The sequence below is a fragment of the Diceros bicornis genome, chromosome 32 (assembly GCF_020826845.1).
Source record: "Diceros bicornis minor isolate mBicDic1 chromosome 32, mDicBic1.mat.cur, whole genome shotgun sequence".
NCBI classification, from domain to species: Eukaryota; Metazoa; Chordata; class Mammalia; order Perissodactyla; family Rhinocerotidae; genus Diceros; species Diceros bicornis.
Window position 1 is genome coordinate 930704 of NC_080771.1, and position 19707 is coordinate 950410.

At 41.1% G+C, this 19707-nt stretch overlaps 1 protein-coding gene across 1 annotated transcript; it reads right to left on the minus strand.

Moving 5' to 3' along the window:
- Positions 1-1862: 1862 nt before the first annotated feature.
- On the minus strand, positions 1863-17763 carry DNAJA2 (DnaJ heat shock protein family (Hsp40) member A2). The gene is made up of 9 exons (XM_058527736.1): positions 17627-17763; positions 16220-16279; positions 15681-15904; positions 12909-12989; positions 12519-12652; positions 10483-10679; positions 3576-3720; positions 3295-3422; positions 1863-2704 (listed from the first exon to the last, which is right to left on the minus strand). The coding sequence occupies exons 1-9, from the start codon at positions 17702-17704 to the stop codon at positions 2513-2515; spliced, it is 1239 nt and encodes a 412-aa protein (XP_058383719.1). The 5' UTR covers positions 17705-17763; the 3' UTR covers positions 1863-2512.
- Between the last annotated feature and the right edge of the window lie 1944 nt (positions 17764-19707).

The following is a 19707-nucleotide window of genomic DNA, read 5'->3' on the forward strand; positions in this document are numbered from 1 at the left end:
ATTAGACAAATGCAAATCAAAACCACTTCATACCCACTAGGATGGCTATAATAAAAAAGATAAATGTTGGCAGTTACGTGGAAAAACTGAAACCCTCATACATTGTTGGTAGGGTTGTACAATGCTGCAGCCTTTCTGGAAAAGTGTGGCAGTTCTTCAAAAGATTAAAGACCTATCATGTGACCCAGCAATTCCACTCCTAGGTATATATCTAAAAGAATGGAAAACATGTCCACACAAAAATTTGTACGTGAACGCCATAGCAGCACTATTCCAAATGGAAAAAACCCAAATGTCCACCAACTAATGGATAAGAAACGTCTATCCATACAATGGAATATTATTTGGCAATAAAGTACCGATACATGCTATGACAGGAATGAACCTCGAAAACATACAAAATTAACATGTCACAAAAACCCACATATTGTTACAATTTCATTTTATATAAAATGTCCAAAAGAGGCATCTCCTTAGTAACAGAAACTAGATTAGTGATTGCACCAGGGTCTGGGGAACGGAATGGGGAGTGAATGCTAATAGATTTGAGGTTTCTTTTCCGGGGTGATAAAAATGTTTTGGGATTACATAGCAGTGATGGCTGCGAAACTCTGAATACAATGAAAATCACTGAATTATATACCTTTCTAAAAAGATAGATTTAATCGTATATGAATTATATTTCAGTAAAGCTATTCTATAAGATTCTTTGTGTTGATTACACTATATACGCTTATTTTCTAGACAGGTGCTCTACAAAGTAGAGCAAGTAGACTGAGTGAAATAACAGATCTTAACACGGTTTTACTCTCCTTCCTTATGGTTTTCTTTGCTATAGTCAAAAAACCTGGGTAGAAGAATTCAAAGAAAGTTACACTGAACAATTCTAATGTTTTATAAACCTTTATTGGAAAGGCTACAAACTTTATATTGCCACTGCATTTCTTACGCTTAACGTGGTTGTGGGGAAGGACCCTTGGATACAAAACTACTATGCTGTTGAATCTTGCCCAGGCTGGCTGTAAAATAGTTTTTGTACAATGGAGGTAGACTGGATAGGGCAATAATTTAAACCTCACAGGCCTTGATTAATGCCAGGACACTTTTTTTTCATTCAGGTTCTGGCAGACCTAGAAATAAACTACAAGAACTATATTTAGGCTCAGGGATGGCATAATACATTTAAAATTTTTAGTTTTCAGTTTTCCCCCATTTGTTCTTTTACAACTGCTGTCTCTTTTCCCTAAAATTAAAGTGTGTTCTAAAAATATCTACTCTGGGAATGAAAAGAAGGTAATAGAAGATGGAAAGAAGAGCAACACAACATACTTTTCATAGTAGTTTTACCTGATTTTTCTCATATCAGCCTAAGAGTCTTATTTTTCTATAAAACATTAGTAATAATCAATGCTTCCCCCAATCTCAAATATTCAACTTAATGGAGACAGAGAATCTTGAACTTAACATTTAATGAAAACAGAGCATTTTAACAGGTTCTAGGCAGACATGGTTCTAATATTGATTTGCTGTTACCTTATTTTTTAAAAGGGTGGGGGGGAGATACAGAGGCTAGGTTAACCTGGCCCCAGTGCTCAGGATCCTAACTTATGAGTTATATAACTCAGATGTCCTTGACTCTACAAAAGCATCAATTGAAGCCAATAAAGCCTGTTTCTACCAACATATCAAACTTTCTTTCAACTTTTAAAACTATAAAATGGGCATGTACCTGAGGCATAAGCTTCAGGCCAATGGGTTTTTAAAGGCTGTTTAAGAACCAAAACTAAGCATACATTCTCCCATTTAAGGATACATTTTACAGTTCAAAATATGTCTTCCTTCTAAAAATGTGACACAAAGAATAATTTACACCAACTGCTTTTTATTATCGCGTTTCAGAAACCTTTCACAAGATGGTAAAAAAAAAAAAAAACCAAAAACAGAAAAACAGAAAAAAAAAAAAAAAAAACAAACTAAAAAACTTTACAACCACAGCTGTTATTTTTTCCATTGTTCCCAGTCAGCTCCAAACCCATTGTGTGCAAAGCCCATTTTTCCATGCATCTAAATGATAGATACAGGCTATGAAATTCTTTATTCTATTTGTAGCAGCTTATGCAGGTGCAGCCAAACACAAAGCTTCAGGACAAATTGTACACAAACTTTACAATATGGGATCTGAATTTAAAATATGAAACATAAAATCTACACAAAACTGATAAAAATCAAGCACAGATACCAGGACTAAAACTTATAACCCAAGTGTGAAAGGGAGTCTTGTCTCCTTTCAAGTGCTTTATTCTGCTACAGAACAGTCGAAATGAAGATGTAAAGCTCTGTGGTTAGTTTAAATTATACACTCTGTAGATACTATACCAATTTTAAAAGTTACACATAGACCAACAGATGTCCATCAGTTCATCTGGACTGACCAGACACTCCAGCTGCACGGCTGGAAACAAACCAGGCAAACGTGGAAAGAAAATCCACCTGTGCAATTTGTTTGCAGAGTTTACTGATGGGCACATTGCACTCCTGGTCCATGATGGCTGCTGCTCTCTTCATCAGAGCTATCATTATAGGCTTCACGCCTCTGACCACCTCCTGAGCCCCGAGTGCTATCAAATTCCTGAAGCTCCACCTCCTCTGTGTCTCCAATTATGTTTGGAACTTCTGGTCTAGATGGCAGAAGATCTTCTAGTTCCTTCATTAGAACAAACAAAAATAAGGTTAGTTGTAAGATCTTCATCAACACCCCCTTTTGATACAATCCAAGGTGTTATGCTCCTTTGAGAGTTTAAGTTCGCACTTTAAGCCAGAGACCACAAACTGATGACCCATAGGCAAAATATGTAGACATCTTTTGTGCAACCCATCTATTGCTTAGAAAACAAAAAAAGCCTGGAATTAGTTGCCAATATTTAAACACTGGAAAATTTCACACAAGACATGGCTTCCTGCATGGAACAACCAGCATATGCTAAGCTGGGAGATGCCCTGATCTTCAGGTGAGGGATCTGCTTGCCAGGGAGTCCCCATCTTCCCACCACCACCTCACACCCAGTCCGCTTTACTCCTTTACCATCCCCTGCCTGGCCCCATAAATGTTTACACCAGCAATCCTCACTTCAGTAGCAACTAGGACAGCCCACTAATCACTCAAATACTTAAAAAGTAAAATTTTATAAATTGTATAGTCTAATCTTAGCACGAAAAACAAATGGAAGATGACAAAGAAACACAACCATTACTAAACTTTCAATCATCTGTTGCTTAAATTGAGAGAACACTTACAGAAAGCTTGTCTGGGTTGATCCAGTTGTTTTCAGGAAACTGCACATCAAACTTTATATAAAGATCACCCTTTTCAAAGGGATTACGATACTGTGGCATTCCTTCACCTCGAACTACACGGACACATCCTATTATTTAAGTCATCAAGAGAAAAACTATTAAGAATTTTACCGAAGAAGAAAGGCACTCAATAATATTCTTTTGAGATTCACCTACTATAAAAAATTACAAATTGTAAAAGAACACATGAAATCCTGGATCAGACAAAAATCAAGATTTACCTGGTTCAATTACTTTGCCAGGGGGGTATTTCACCACAATCTGACGTCCATCAAGGTGCTTAAATGTGAACTGAAATCCACACAGAGCTTCAACAAGTCCTATCTTATATGTCATGTGCAAATCATTGCCATCTCTCTGGAACACCTACAAATAAAGCACACAAAAACATTTCTTAAAAAAAATTATGGAGCCATATTCTGTTGTGCTGTGTTCCTTGAATCAATTTCAAAACCTTAATTCTACCATTTATTGCAAAAGCCAAACCGCCACCACCCCTAATCCCCTAAATTCATATAAGGAAACCTAGCTAATCTCAAGTAATATGCTAAAAACTTCTATCAGAAAAGCAATGGAATTGGGAAAACAATGGCTTAAGGCACAGCTGAGGCTCCAAAAACAGAACAAGGTATATTCTGCAATTAAGGCCCATTCCCTGACCCTGCCTCTGAGCAAAGAGGTGTAGCAGGCCCAGCGGGATTCTGTAGGACAGGTTCACCTTGGAGTGCTGCCCAGACATGATCCTAACACGGGAAGGGGAGGGTCCAAGTTCAACATCAAAAGCTCAATATGGAATGCTAAGCCAGTCAAGAGCCAAGGCCATGCTTCACATGCACACAAACAAGTTTTCTCTCACCTAAAATTCAAAACTTGCTTAGATGCTTTGAACTTTAGATGTAAATCAAACACCAAATGCTCAAGCTGGCTTATAAGCCTACGGACTAGGTAATGCAAAGGTTATTCAATAAACAACAAGAATGGTTCTGAGCTTTCCATGTGTAGGAAAAATACATCCAATTTCACACATGCCCGACTTGTAATTTTTGCTTATTAGAATTTACAAGTATCTACACTTAACTTCTGAAATTTAAGATGAAACAAAAGTAACTGCAGTGAAGGTCTCCTTGATTTTTTTTCAATAAGATAGTCTGTCTTCCAAAGAATAATGCTGGCCAGTTCATTCAGGGAAAAGAGGAAACCTGAAACATATCTTCTTTTCCTAAATTACCTTCCTAACTCTACCCATGAAGGAAAGTTCATCTCAAGCCATTATCTTTTTTTTTTGGGGGGGGGGGGGAAGATCAGCCCTGAGCTAACATCCATGCCAATCCTCCTCTTTTTGCTGAGGAAGACCGGCCCTGAGATAACATCCGTGCCCATCTTCCTCCACTTTATGTGGGACGCCGCCACAGCATGGCCTGTCAAGCGGTGCGTCAGTGCACGCCCGGGATCCGAACCCAGGCCGCCAGAAGAGGAGTGCGCGCACTTAACCGCTATGCCACGGGGCCGGCCCCTCAAACCATTATCTTGACCAGTGGTCCTGGACCAGCAGCCTCAGCAGCACGAGGACACTTATGATTCTAATGTACACTAAAGTTTGAAAACCACTGAATGCATATCTATGTACATTTACTCAAGCGTTTCTCACAAAGGGTGGGAAAATTAATTTCAATAAGATTTCTTTCATGCAGGACTTCCCAATGCTTTTACAACTATAAAATGCTAGGATTTCTGAACATCTTACAATATTAGTGTTGTAAGAACCATCTTTAACCAAATATCCTTTGCTGAAAGCTATATAAGAAGTAGAGAGCAAGAAAGGATATCATATTCTTGGATAGGAGAGCTCAACTTAAAGTGATTCTAATAAAAAAATGATACCACAGTTGTTTTTTGGGGGGAGGGGACCAGAGGGAGTGGTGGGTAGGCTAGACAATTTGATGCTAAAATTCAAGTGGAGAATAAACAAAGCAAGGACAGTCAGGGAATTTCTGAAAACAAGATTTAATGAGGAGGGACTACCAAGAACCAGACAGTAAAACACTTAGAAGCTATAATAATTTCTGAAAGAAAAACGTATAGAGTACTGAGGAGGGACTAACATCACCAAATACTGTGGTTCTTTGCTGTACAAACGCACAATGGTAGCCAGATCACCAAAATATACAAACACTTATACAGAAAGATGAATACACGTAATGTATAGCACTCTCAAAATCCAACGTTTTTAGACCAGAAGATTTATACCGTGTTTCAGCTACAGCACCCACCCTAATCTCATGGCCTGACAATTCCTTCAGCACAAGTGTTAGGAATGGGGGGAAAAAAAGCCCAAAACAAAATAACAAGCTTTCTCATGAACTAGTTCAAACTAGTCAAGTTTTCTTCAGAGGGTTAATATTTTCAGTGGTATAAATTAAATAAGATGCCTAAATCTCATTTTGGGCTCAAATTTATTTTACTGGTCATAATAAAACCAAGAAGGAAGAACCTGTGACCTCTTATTAGATGAACTTCCATTCTAACCTTTACCATCTTCTATTTTCTACTTGAGACAACCTGTTACATCTGCTGTCTGTTGGAAATTGCATGCAATTCCACTGCTGCCAACAATTTTAAGAAGTAACTTACTTCCAAACACCTCCCTACAGCCCCAGAAAGACAAGCAGCTTATTCATTCCCTCATCTGATTCTCTAACATCCTTCTGAGGGAGGACTATCTTTGTTTTTAGCAAGCAAAGCCAAGCCCCAGGAAGCCAAAGCTAATAAATGAGAGTCAGAACTTAAGTCCCTTGTCTCCAAATCCAGTGCTCTTTATTTTAAAAATCCCAATTTAATTATATAGCAACATTAAAGACTGAACTTAGTGGTAAAAAAAGGTTTCACCATCAGTTTGACATGCCAAAAACTCAAAAACACCATCTTTACTCTCCTCCAAATAAGCATTACTTCTTTACTTCCTCACTACTCTCCCTCTGCTGCACTGCCAGACATCATTTGATAAGTGCCCTCAAACTGTTCCAATGATATATCAATGAAAATACCCACATGCTGTTTGCACCATCTTATAATACATTTTACTCTATATTATATATATTAAATATATATACAATATATATTTACTCTATACCAAGCAGATTATAAACGTCTCATTTACTTGGCTGTCTTTCTATCTTTCTGTCTTTTATGCCTTGTATGGTGTTGTTCATGGAAGGCAAAATTAAACAAATGAGGAAGTGGCTAAAATGCCAGTTAACAGAGAATCTTGTAAGAGTTAAAATATTTCAACCTACAAAACCCTAAGGCAGAATTGTAGAAATTACTCCTATTTTTTAGCAATCTAGGAGACCCCTGCCATTTGTAGGTTTGGCAATATCCACGAAGGGCCAAGAACCACATAGTAATTTATAGCTTGGCTAAGGCAAGAAATTTGACTAGTATACCCTGAGAAAAACTAGTGTAGGAGAGCAAATCACAACCCAGTGAGGGAAGGAATCTAATCAAATTCCCAGAATCTGCAACTCAACATGGCTTTATTCTCTATTGGATACTTGAAGTGATTTTTAAAATTTACTTTATTTCTAGAAATCACCATCAAATGGGAGAAAATTTTAGCGTAAACTAAAAAAGTGGTTGACTTGTGATGTACAAGTAAAGACTTTCAGAAGAACTCGAGTCAATGTGATCAAGTACGAAGCCAGAACCCTGTCAAATGCTTCAATATTCAAGAATTTGGGTGATTATACTAAAGGGGTGTTTCATGAAGAGCTCCAGACACATTCTTCATGAATAAAGATCTACAGTATGTTATACAGCACATTAAAAAATATAGGTGCAATAGTATAATCAAAATAACATATACTAGATCACACAGACTGGTTCATTTTGCCCTGTACATAACAGATACAATACATATTCAATCAGAAATCTTAAAATAAAATTTTTTTTTAACGGCAGAAGATTTTATGTCAAGAAAAGCTCAACTGGATACCTGATATGTAAAACAAATCAACAGAGCAGCACTGGCGACTGAAGCCCTGGCCACTTACCACCCATCAAAGGAGTTTCACAGTGCAACTTAGATCACCCCGTCCAATGCCCTTATTTTCATAAACAAGGAAAATGGGGTAGAGACAATAGGATTACTTAAGGGTACAGTGCAGTGGCAGAGCTATGACCTTCTACAGTGCTTCTGACTACACCTGCCTTGTTGGTCTACAGGCATACCTTGCTTTACTGCAATTGAAGGTTTGTGCCAAGCCTGCGTCAAGCAAGTCTTTTGGTGCCATTTTTCCAACAGCATCGGCTCACTTCACATCTGTGTCACATTTCGGTAAATCTCGCAATATTTCAAACTTTTTCATTATTTGTTATGGTGTCTGTGATCAGTGATCTTTGATGTTACTATTCTAATTGTTTTGGGGTGCCACAAACTGTGCCCATTTAAGATGGAAAACTTAATTGATAAATGTTGTGTGTGTTCTGACTGCTCCACTGACCAGCCAGATTGGCTATTCCCCCATGCCTCTCCCTCTCCTTGGGCCTTCGTATTCCCTCAGATAGAATATTGAATTTAGGCCAATTAATAACCCTACAATGGCCTCTAAGTGTTCAAGTGAAAGGAAGAATCACAAGTCTCTCACTTTAAATCAAAAGCTAGAAATGATTAAGCTTAGTGAAGGCGGCACATCGAAAGGTAAGACAGGCCAAAAGCTAGGCCTCTTGTGCCAGTCAGCCAAACCGTGAATGCAAAGGAAAAGTTCCTGAAAGAAATTAAAAGTGCCACTCGTGAACACACAAATGATAAGAAAGCAAGACAGCCTTACTGCTGATATGGAGAAAGTTTTAGTGGTCTGGATAGAAGATCAAACCAGCAACAACATTCCCTTAAGCCAAAGCCTAAACCAGAGCAAGGCCCAACTGTCTTCAATTCTAGGAAGGCTGAAAGAGGTGAGCAAGCTGCAGAAGAAAAGCTGTAAGCTAGCAGAGGTTAGTCTATGAAGTTTAAGGAAAGAAGTCATCTCCATAACATAATAGGCAAGGTGAAGCACAAATACTGATGTATAAGCTGCACAAGTTATCCAGAAGATCTAGCTAAGATAATCAGTGGCTACCCTAAACAACAGATTTTCAACGTAGATGAAATAGCCTTATATTGGAAGATGCCATCTAGGACTTTCATAGCTAGAGAGGAGAAGTCAATGCCTGACTTCAAAGCTTCAAAGGACAGGCTGACTCGCTTGTTAGGGGCTAATGCAGCTGGTGACTTTAAGTTGAAGCCAATGCTCATTTACCATTCCAAAAATTCTAGGGCCCTTAAGAATTATGCTAAATCTATTCTGCCTGCGCTCTATAAATGGAACAACAAAGCCTGGATGACAGCACATTTGTTTACAACATGGTTGATTGAATATTTTAAGCCCACTGCTGAGACCTACTGCTCAGAAAAAAAAATTCCTTTCAAAATATCACTGCTTATTGACAATGCACCTGGTCACCCAAGAGCTCTGATGGAGATGTACAATGAGATTAATGTTGTTTTCATGCCTACGACAACATCCCTTCTGTAGCCCATGGATCAGCTGTAAAAAAAATCAGGAGTAATTTCAACTTGCAAGTCTTATTATTTAAAATAAATATCAATGTTAACAGGAGTTTGAAAGAAGTTGATTCCAGCCCTCATCAACGACTTTGAGGGGTTCAAGACTTCAATGGAGGAAGTAACTGCAAATGTGGTAGAAACAGCATGGCAACTAGAATTAGAAGTGGAGCCTGAAGATGTGACTGAACCGCTGCAATCTCATGATAAAACTTTTAACGTGGGGCCGGCCCCATGGCTTAGCAGTTGAGAGCGCATGCTCTGCTACTGGCAGCCCAGGTTCGGATCCGGGCGTGCACCAATGCACTGCTTGTCTGGCCATGTTGAGGCGGCATCCCACATACAGCAACTAGGAGGATGTGCAACTATGACATACAACTATCTACTGGGGCTTTGGGGAGAAAAAGGGAAAAAATGGAGGAGGACTGGCAATAGATGTTAGCTCAGGGCCGGTCTTCCTCAGCAAAAAGAGGAGGATTGGCATGGATGTTAGCTCAGGGCTGATCTTCCTCACAAAAAAAAAAGAAAAACTTTTAACGGATGAGGAGTTGCTTCTTGTAGATGAGCAGAGAAAGTGGTTTCTTGAGATGGAATATACTCCTGGTGAAGATGCTGTGAAGACTGTTGACATGACAACAAAGGATTTGGAATATTACGTAAACCTAGTTGACAAAGCAGCAGCAGGGTTTGAGTGAGAGAACTGACTCCAATTTTGAAAGAAGTTCTACTGTGGGTAAAATGCTATCAAACAGCATCGCATTCTACAGAGAAATTGTTCATGAAAGGAAGAGTCACTCAAGTGGCAAACTTCACTGTTGTCTTATTTTAAGAAATTGCCACAGCCACCCCAGCCTTCAGCAACCACCACCCTGATCAGTCAGCAGCCATCAACACCGAGGCAAGACTCTCCATCAGCAAAGATTTATGATTTGCTGAAGGTTCAGAAGATGATTAGCATTTTTTACCAATCAAGTATTTTTTAATTAAGGTATGTATATTGTTTTCTTAGACATAATACTATTGCATATTTAACAGACTACAGTGTAAACATAACTCTTATATGCAATGGGAAACCAAACAATTCGTGTGACTCACTTTGTTGCACTGGCCTGGAAGTGACCTGCAATATCTCTGAAGTATGCCTGTACTAAACAAACCAGACAGCTCTTATGAACTCAGCCTAACTACTTAACAATAACAACTTCGTCTATGATCAGTGTTACTCCAGCGAACCCAAACAGATCTAAGCTGTATCTTGCATGGAAGACCCATTTCTGTTTTTTTTTTAAATAATTTTATTTATTAATTTTTTCCCCCAAAGCCCCAGTAGATAGTTGTATGTCATAGCTGCACATCCTTCTAATTGCTGTATGTGGGACGCGCCCTCAGCATGGCCAGAGAAGCGGTGCGTCGGTGCGCACCCGGATCCAAACCCGGGCCGCCAGCAGCAGAGCGCGTGCACTTAACCGCTAAGCCACAGCGCCGGCCCAAGACCCATTTCTGAATAAAACAAACAAAAAGGAGATTACCTCATGTTCCTTCTCTTGTAGCAAAAGAACAATGTCTCCTGGTTCGACTCCTGGGGCCTGGTCTGCTTCCCCAGTGAACGTAATTCTCTGTCCGTGTTTCATGCCTTTGTCTACGTGGACTTCAAGAATCTTGACTTCTTTAATCACCTTCTTCCCTTCACATTTTTTACAGCGGTCCTTTTCATTAATTACCTCTCCTGCAAAGAGAGGTCATTCAAACTTCCAGCAAGAGTACTATACTGTACTCTTAAGTAAGACAGGTCTTGAAAATGCCTTTATTCATTAAAGAAATTTTCTGAACTTCTTTTAATTGCTACCTAAAGTTTTCTTTAAAGTATCATTCCTCATAACAAAAACTCACATCTTACTACAGGGTACTGAAGGACCCAGCTACCCAGTCTCGTTTCAGACTGTAATGTACCTTAAACAACAATACTTTCTTGGCTCCTGACTCTACTTTCTAAAGGTAAAACAAAGCCTAAGGATCAAGGAAACGAAATGGCTAGTCAGATGCTGAAGCTTCTACAAGTGTTTCTTCATTATTTTGTTTTCAGTCTTAGTTTCATTTAAGTTTAACTCTGTTAACAGACACAACCCAAATAAAAATTTAAATATCCTTTATGGCTCATTATCACATCGTATAGTTGGTACTGGATTTTATTTATTTCACAGACTAAACCCTGCTCAGGTGTCCCCCATTATGGACCTTCCTTTTATTGAGGTACGCATCATTGAGAATTATCCAAAACCAACTGGAGATGACTGAACTTTAGCTGACACTGAGTACCTCCCTACCATGTTTAGGATAACACAGCTTCTTTTCTCTTCTATGCACTCTTTTGAAACATTTTATTGTGGCATAATAAAGTAAAACTCAAGTTGTACATAGTATACTGTGAAAAAATAGCATTGGTTTCTAATGGCTGATTACTGGCACACTTTACTGCTTAGATGACATGTATAATTAATAACTTCAGGGACTGTTTCTAGAACACTGCTTTTGCAAAATATGTTCTACAAAACACCAGTTCCTAAAAGTGGTAATGGTACATGAGAAAAGATTTCAGTCAATTCTGGTTTCTTAATAGTGGGAATTATTAGAAACTTTAATAAGGTAAAATGCACTGAGACTCTCTAGCAGGAGAATATAATACGCAGCTTCTCCAAATTATCTCATCACTTCCAGAAGCAATTTGGAAAAGGATGCTCAAAAGCAATTTGAAACTGTGCTGTCCAATATGGTAGCCACAGGCCATCTGTGGTTATTTAGTTTTAAGTTTAAATTAATTAAAATTAAAAAAAAAAAAAATCAGTTCCTCAGTCGCACTAGCCACATTACAAGTACTCCATAGCCACAGGTGGCTAGTGGCTACCGTACTAGACACTGCATATATAGAACATTTCCATCATTGCAGAAAAATCCTATTGGATAGCACTGCTCTAGAACAGGGGTTGGCAAACGAAGGCCCACAGGCCAAATTGGACATGCTCTTGTTTTTGTAATGTTTAATTAGAAGCCAGTTACGCCCATTTGTTTACATATTGTCTGTGGCTATAAAAGTGCTAAAATTAGGGTTGAGGTGAGTAGTAGGTTTAAAAACCATTTCTGCCCACAAAGCCTAAAACATTTACTTCTGTGGGAAGAGCATCAATCCCAATGTCTACCCTTAAAAACTAACTAAAGCTTTACAGTAAAATCCTCCACTTACCCGAATGATAACTAAACAATTTGCTGTCTCCCTCTTTATCAAATATAACCTTTGAAAATACAAAGGGACAAAAAACTTTGCCAGTCTTTTTGGAATTAAAAAAGACTAACATTTCACTGAACATAATACAAATTGACTGTTTATCTGTATTCATTGGGCCTATGCATAATGGAATAATTATTTCACATTTTTCTTTTAGAACTCTCTATTTTTTCTTTAATAAGACAAATAGAAACACACGTTAAAAAAGAAAAATCGCAAGCCTCTCCAATTTCTGCATTCCCAATTCATTTCAACATAAGAGCAGAGAAGCACTGGCATGCGTACCTTCTCCATTACAATCAGAACACACAGACTGCATCTGCTGTACCATTCCTGGAGCCAGCTGTCTGATCATGATGCGTACACCTCGACCCCGACAGGCACTACACTTCTGAACAGCTCCAGACTTTCCACCTTGGCTAAAGCAAGAGAAAGTATAAATTAAACTTTTGCCCATAGACCATTCCAATAGGCCATGACAAACAGGAATTGTGTTTTTCACCCTCCTTTTCAACTCCCAATGAATGGTATTTAAACTGACTTTCAGACGTATCAGAAAATGTTCTTTGTTAGGTAGTTAGTTTTAAATCATGAACAATTTTTACCTGGTGTAGACTAACTGTGCCACTGAAAGAGCAGATGAAATTTACATCATAAACCAAAACACACGCTTACCCATTGCACGCACCACAGAGTACATTCTTGCTAAGTTGTAGTTTGGTTGTCTTGCCATTATACAGATCTTCTAAAGATACTCTGGGGAAAAAAGAATGAGGTTCAATCAAATTTTGCCAAGTTCTCTTAAATACAAGATATAAGTGACAACTGATATAGCAAATCTCACTCTAATCTTTTAAAACAAAGAATTCAAAAACATCTTACATTAAGTAAACCTAAGGTTTTATTTTGTGACTTAAATTAGCAGGAAGATTTTATGGCTATGGACAGTATATAGGGTGCTCAAAGCCAGAACCTACAGGATCAGGCCAACAGTCTGCTACACTGCATTTTCTGAGAAAGCTGATAATTGCACAAACTCAAGCATCACAACCTTCTTCTAGCCTCAGGCAGGAGCCCTCCACCTAATCGAATCTTCTGAAAAAGGTACAATTATTGTCTCCATTTTACAAGACAAAACTGAGCACAGAAAGGTTAAGTAACTTGCCCAAGATCACACAGGCAGCCTGGCTCCAGAGTCCATGCTCTATTACAAGGCTCTGCTCCCTCCAAGGACAATTCAGAAAGGCTACAAAGTTATATTACAACTCATAGGAAGCATTTAGATTGCATATGTCTCACAAAAAAAAAAAAAAAAGTGCCCTTATCTACAGTGCGACAGAGAGGAAAAGTACAGGTTTTCAATAGAGAGCCTACAAGTTTTAGAGGTCTGAAGAACACACTGAATTATTAGCAAAATTGTGTATTTGAACAACTTTTACCAAATTTTCAAAGGGGTTGACAACCCAAAAAGGTTGAGTTAAAAAGCCTATTAAAAACATACAACTGACAAAACACAACTCACTTTTATTCATATAACATATTTGATTTATAGGACCATTCATTTCCACACTAATCTCAAAAAAAATCTATGTACATCAAAAGTCTCAAAAATACTATTCATTTAGGATCTGGCAGCAACGCATTTAATTTGGTTCTACCTTTCTCATGGTGTTTTTAAATCTCCTTTAGTAGTAAAACTCTACTTCTGTTTTAGTAGTAAAAAACAAAAAAATAGTTAAAGTATTTTGCAAAGCACCTGTACTATTTTGTAGTATTCAAACTTTCTCAAAATTGTTATTTCAAGCTAAAACTTTTATACATTCTAGGTAGTACAAGAACAAAACACTTACAGACAAAACATTACCAACACTTCCAAACAACAGCATATCTACGGCTTAACCTTGGATAAAAGCAATTGGATAAAAGCAATTGGTTGCACCTGTCTTTTATACTCCTTATTAAGAACCTTTAACCGCAGAACACTTTTTAAGGCTTTCCTAGGTTATAATCCTCACTCTGGCTCAAGTAAAACTCGCCCTACTTCTCTTAAAAAAAAAAAAAGAACCTTTAACCAAGTCATTTACAAAAAACAAATAGGTAGGTCTTTTACCCCCTACATATTAAATTACAATTAGTATGCAAAACCATTATCTAAGAGGCCAGAAAAATCCTCATTCCAACAAACATGGCCAAGGAAGGAAAAATGTGGGTTAATGGTCTGGCGAAGCTGGCATTCTTCACCAGTGGGGCTAAACTGGCACAATCCAGGCAATTTAGTTGTCTTTATTAGCCTCAAAACACTGACGCCTGCCTGGGAATCTCTGCCAAGAAGTGGCAAAGCTGGATATAAAGATCCTCAAGGCAGCACTATTTATTATAGAAAAAGACTGGCAACATTCTACAGAAAAGGTGAATGATTAAATAAATCACAGACTGGAATCCTATAAAGGCACTCAAAATGAAATGCTATAAAACAGGAAAATTTTAAATAACGTTAAACTGCATCTACTGTATAGTATGAAAAAAATTTTTAAAGAGAATATGAAGAACTATAAGGTACAGCAAGCACTCTCTCAATCCTATTACTTCTCAGACCATTTCTACATCAAACAAAAACATGGAAGAACTAACCCACGGAGCACGAATATCACTCTTGGAATGATATCCAAATGATAATTTATTTCTGAGGATAAATTCTTTTAAAATACAAACAAATTTAAGAATGAGACTCAAACAATGTAACAGAGTAGTTCCTCTAATCTACTCAAATGTATAAACTAGATAATATGAAATATTTTAAATAAACACTGAACTTTCTTTGGCATTCACTAGTAAAATCATCATTGGTTCACGAAAAAATTAACAGATAAAAGACTTCACAAATTTTGCAAACTGAAATAGTTATGTTCATATTATAGAGGGTTCATATTCATGGGTTCGAAGTCTAAGATCAAGGTCAGGCACCATTCATATGTTGGCAGGTTAATGTCAGGCTTGAAGCCAGCAAGCTCCATGGCAACCACTTTAGGAGAGTTCACATTGAGGATCAAGTAATGAGTGACTGTAACATGTAAACAAACTAGCCAGACAGTCACTTACTTTGTAAGTTTTTAAATAAAAAGTAACTTGGAAGATCTACAGACGTCAAAGAAAAGAATCTTCATAATTGAAATTTTAAATCATATAGTAACAAGCAGCCTCAGAAGCATATAACAAAATCATCTTCCTACGCAGTAAAAACACCAACAATCCTTTAAAATTTGTAGCAACATACAAGCATCAGGCTATCAAATTCAATTTAGTCACCCAATGAGGACAGTAAGGCAAATAGAAGATTTTTTTTTCTGATGAGGGATGGAACATTTTTTGATACTTTTTCCTCTACTGAATATTACTACTTGAAAACAAAGCACTTAATATTTTTTTAAAAAAGAAAAAGATACTTACTTGAGTGGATGCATCATGTCTTCTCCTCTTCTTCTGCCATTTCGACTTCTACTCTGATTGCCCATGAAGCCAAACAATCCCCCACCAAAAATGTGAGAGAAAATATCATCCATGCCACCACCTCCGCCGCTCCCTTCCCGAAGACCTTGTTCTCCATATCTGTCATACAACTCACGCTTCTCAGGATTTGATAGTACTTCATATGCAAAACTTATTTCTTTGAACTATAAAGAAAAAATAAAAATGAAAACAACTGAATTTTCAAAGAGAAGAGAGAGGAAAGGCTACAGGAATCTAGAATCCACGTAACTCTAATAAAAGTTGCAAGTCACCTTTAGTTTGATTCTGGTTCCTATTTCCTACCTACCAATGCCCAGAATGTTAGTATTCCCATGGCAAAACCAAAATACTCTTTAACATAAAAATTTGGCTTTATGGACATAGATGGACTTTTCTTACAATATTCCTTTTTTCAAAGAGGGCAATTTAAGTTTAAAACTGAAACTTCAGGGAAAAAAATCTCAAATATCTTAACTTACTTTGTCACCAGCATTTGGATTCTTATCAGGATGGTATTCCTTGGCTAACTTTCTGTAGGCCTGTAATAAAGAATTAAAAAAAAGGTTACATACAAAGACCGGTTTACAGATTTGTGAGTACTAACCTAATATCCACTTTTCTGAGAAGCAATGTCCTAAAATCATAACCTTTCACAAGTATCTTTCATTCCTTGGAATTGTTTAGCATTTTCCATCTTAATATTGTTTACTCACTAATTTGATATAACAGAGCAAACAGTAGTTATACTTGAAAATAGGTTCAAGTCAGATACGAACAATAGAACAATTTTTTCTTTGGAAAAAACCAAAATACTGAAAAATTCTCTATTTCCACTGTTGTCAAACGTTTTTGATGGCCAGTAACTAGACCAAAAAGGCTCCAACGAACGTAAAGAAATGACTGTTCAGCTTTACAAACTGCAAAGCATTATTACTAAAAGTGACGCTAAGGCAAGAACCCCTACTCAGGACAGCTCCTGCCTTCCCTCTCCGCAACATGAGGGAAGCCAAGAAGACTGCCAGGCCGTGTTCTACCTTCACATGGCGGATTAACCCGGGTCGTCATCGCTGGGGCGCCCTCAGCCCCGCGGGGCGGCACGCACCAGGCGGGGGGACGCAGCCCCAGCGCGCACCCCAGACACACGCGTTACATAACGCGGACCAGCACTTCCGGTCGGGCACAGGAAGTCCGCGCTACTCCACCTCCACCGTCCCACCGCCGGAGGACCAGTCTCCTTTTCCCAGCCTGCCAACCCGGATGCCCTCGGCTCCGGGAGGATGCCGTGGGGCTGGATCAGCCGCCTCCAGGGCTCTGCAATCCTGAGACCAAAGAGTCGCAGCACTGCGAAGAGCGATAGCGAGGCCTCTATTTATCTTTAGGCGGCGCGCCCCGGCGTCTGGCTGGGCACGGCGGGCTCCTCTGCGGGCACCGAACGTCTGAGTACCTGTCCACAGAACCATGCCCGCCGCACACCCCCGCCACCACCGGGCCCCGAGCGGAGGGCGGGCGCAGCTCCCGCGGCCGCGGCCCCAGCGCCCATCCCGACCGCCCGGCCCTCCGGGCCCCGCACCGGCGCGGGCCCGGCCCCGGCGCGGACAGCTCCTCTCCCGGCCGGGATGCGCGGGCGCCTCGGTCCAACCTGTTTTTCCAGGTGGTGACCTCCGCGCGGGGAGCGCCGCGCCGGGGGAAGGAGGGAGGAAGCGTCTTCGGCGTTTGCGCAGGGGTGGGTTTGACTTGATGCATCTACGGGCGGGGCCGCTGGCCCAAGGTCAGCCGAGGCCGGAGTGCCGCGGCCGGGGCCGCAGCGGCCGGCGCCGGCTCGTGGGCCGCCCCAGCGCGCAGGCCCGCGCCCTCACACCCTGCCTGGCCGGCGCGCTCCCCGATACCTTCTTCAGCTCGTTCTCGCTGGCGCCGGGCGGGACGCCCAGGATGTCATACAGCTTCGTGTCGGCCACGTTCGCCATGGCGGCCGGCCGGGCAACGCGGAGGGAAGAAAGCGGCGCAGCGGACGGAGCGGAGCCGGGCCCACAGCGGCGGCGGCGGCAGCGCAGGCCGAGGAGACAGCGAGGGGGAAGCGAGGGCGGGGCTGAACTTCGACCCGGCGCATGGCGCGCCGTGACGTCGCTGCGCGGGGCCCGCCCCCGAGCGGCCGCTAGGGTCGTGCGTGGTGGCGGAGCCTGAGGAGTGCGCGCTTCTTCTCGGGGTGCTGGCGGGGCCGGGGCGGACGCTGAGGAGGGGCTCTGCGCGGCGCTCGCCGGGGATTCGGCTCTCTCCGCAGGCGTTGCTGGAGGGTACTGAGGGCTGAAGAGGCCGCCCCGCGGCCAGGTCGAGCCCGGCGGGAGGCCCGCTCGCGGAGCTCGTCCTCGGAACCTGAGACGCTGCGGTGGGCCCTCTGGGTCCGCTTCCCTCGGGGCTTGCGGTGACAACAGCCCTCGGGGTGTGTGTGTGTGTGTGTGTGTGTGTTTTAGGAAATTTTCAAACATTCACCGAAAGTAGTATATCACTCCCACGAGTACAGCAGTTAGCTGCCTTTTACCAATTTTGTTCCATTTGTCGCCCCCACTCCGTACCCGAAGTATATGTATCCAGCAAGTGACTTCTTAAGACAGACATCATCACAGCTAATGAAATTAATTCCTTCATCGAATTGCTAGTCCGTGTTTAGGATTTCACCATTGTCCCATGTCTTTCACGGTTGGTTTGCGGCATCCAGAGCCAAACCAAGGTGCGCCCGTTGCATCTGGTCGAGTGTTTCAGTCTCCTACTGGGTAGCTTTGAGACCAGGCGACACCGGAGGTCTGGGTGGGCTAGGGCAGACTGGGCGCACGGACACTGGGGACTGATGGCCACTGGTTTGCATTCGCTTCAGAAAATGTGTGCTGTGCGCCTGCCACGGGCTAAGATGTGCAGACGCCCGGCCAGGGAGGGGAGTGTTAGAAAAGAGTGAGTCGTAGTGCCTGTCTTCAACCCACCAAGGGTTTATGGAGACAGAAAGAAGGTGTTCTGATCCTTTGGAAGCTGGACTGGTGGAGACTCCAGCGTAAGCATCTCGCTCGGGATGCTCTCTCTCCTTGGCGTTCCTCCAGACCTGGCTGTGGAGGGCCTTGAGTACCATGCCCAGGAGTTGGACGTGTGTCCTGAAAACGCTGGGGAGTAACTGATAAGGAGTCATGTTGCTTCTTCCACTTAACTCTTCCCTTTTCCTGAAATTCTGTCCGAAAAGCTACTCTTTCTGTGAAGTCTTCCTTGATTCCACAACCTGATGGACACTGCTGTCTCATTTGAGTTGCCGCTACTCTTGGCCTGTGCCCTTGTAGAGAGGTCTGATGTGCAGTTTGAAGGGTATTTTGGTGTGAGTCTGAACTCCCTTAATAGGCTGTAGGTTATTTAGGGGAAGGAATTCTTCTGTGCCCCACAAGATCTGGTTTTGAATGCACTAAAGGCCTCAATAATTTCCGTTTCCCCACTTCCTTTTCGCTTTTGAGATGTTCATAAGGGGCAGTATCAAGTTGTGGTGGAGTTACATTGTGTGGGTTGGTAGCCTGGCTCTGCCACTTATTAACGTGACCTTGAGCAAGTTACTTTTCTGAGGCTGTTTCCTCACGTGTAAAATGGGATTTAATAGTATTTATATCATTGGCTTGTTCTGAGGATTAAAAGAGTTAATACATATAGAGTAGTTAGAACAGGAGCTAAAACTAAGTATTAGCAGTTGTTTTTTGCCCATTTGCCTATAGGCTGTCTCCACATCTCTACTCATTGTCTTTACTCATTTAAACTCCTGGCTTCCCTAGTGGGATTCCCCGGCTCCCGGCCCCCCCCCCCCCCCCCCCCCCCCCCCCCCCCCCCGTTGCCTGTGTGGAATGCCCCTCAGTCCTTTTTCATGATCTCACCTCTAGATCTCTCTGCTTGCAAATTACCATATTCTCTTCTTCCTCCGTCACTTCCAGCTCCACATGAGAATATG

Coding starts and splice junctions, on each gene's coding strand:
- DNAJA2 (XM_058527736.1), bottom strand. CDS start 17,704: ATGGCGAACGTGGCCGACACGAAGCTGTATGACATCCTGGGCGTCCCG. Junction 16,280..17,626: donor GCGAGAACGAGCTGAAGAAG/GTATCGGGGAGC, acceptor TCTTTATTACAG/GCCTACAGAAAGTTAGCCAA. Junction 12,990..15,680: donor GACATGATGCATCCACTCAA/GTAAGTATCTTT, acceptor TTTTTTCCCCAG/AGTATCTTTAGAAGATCTGT.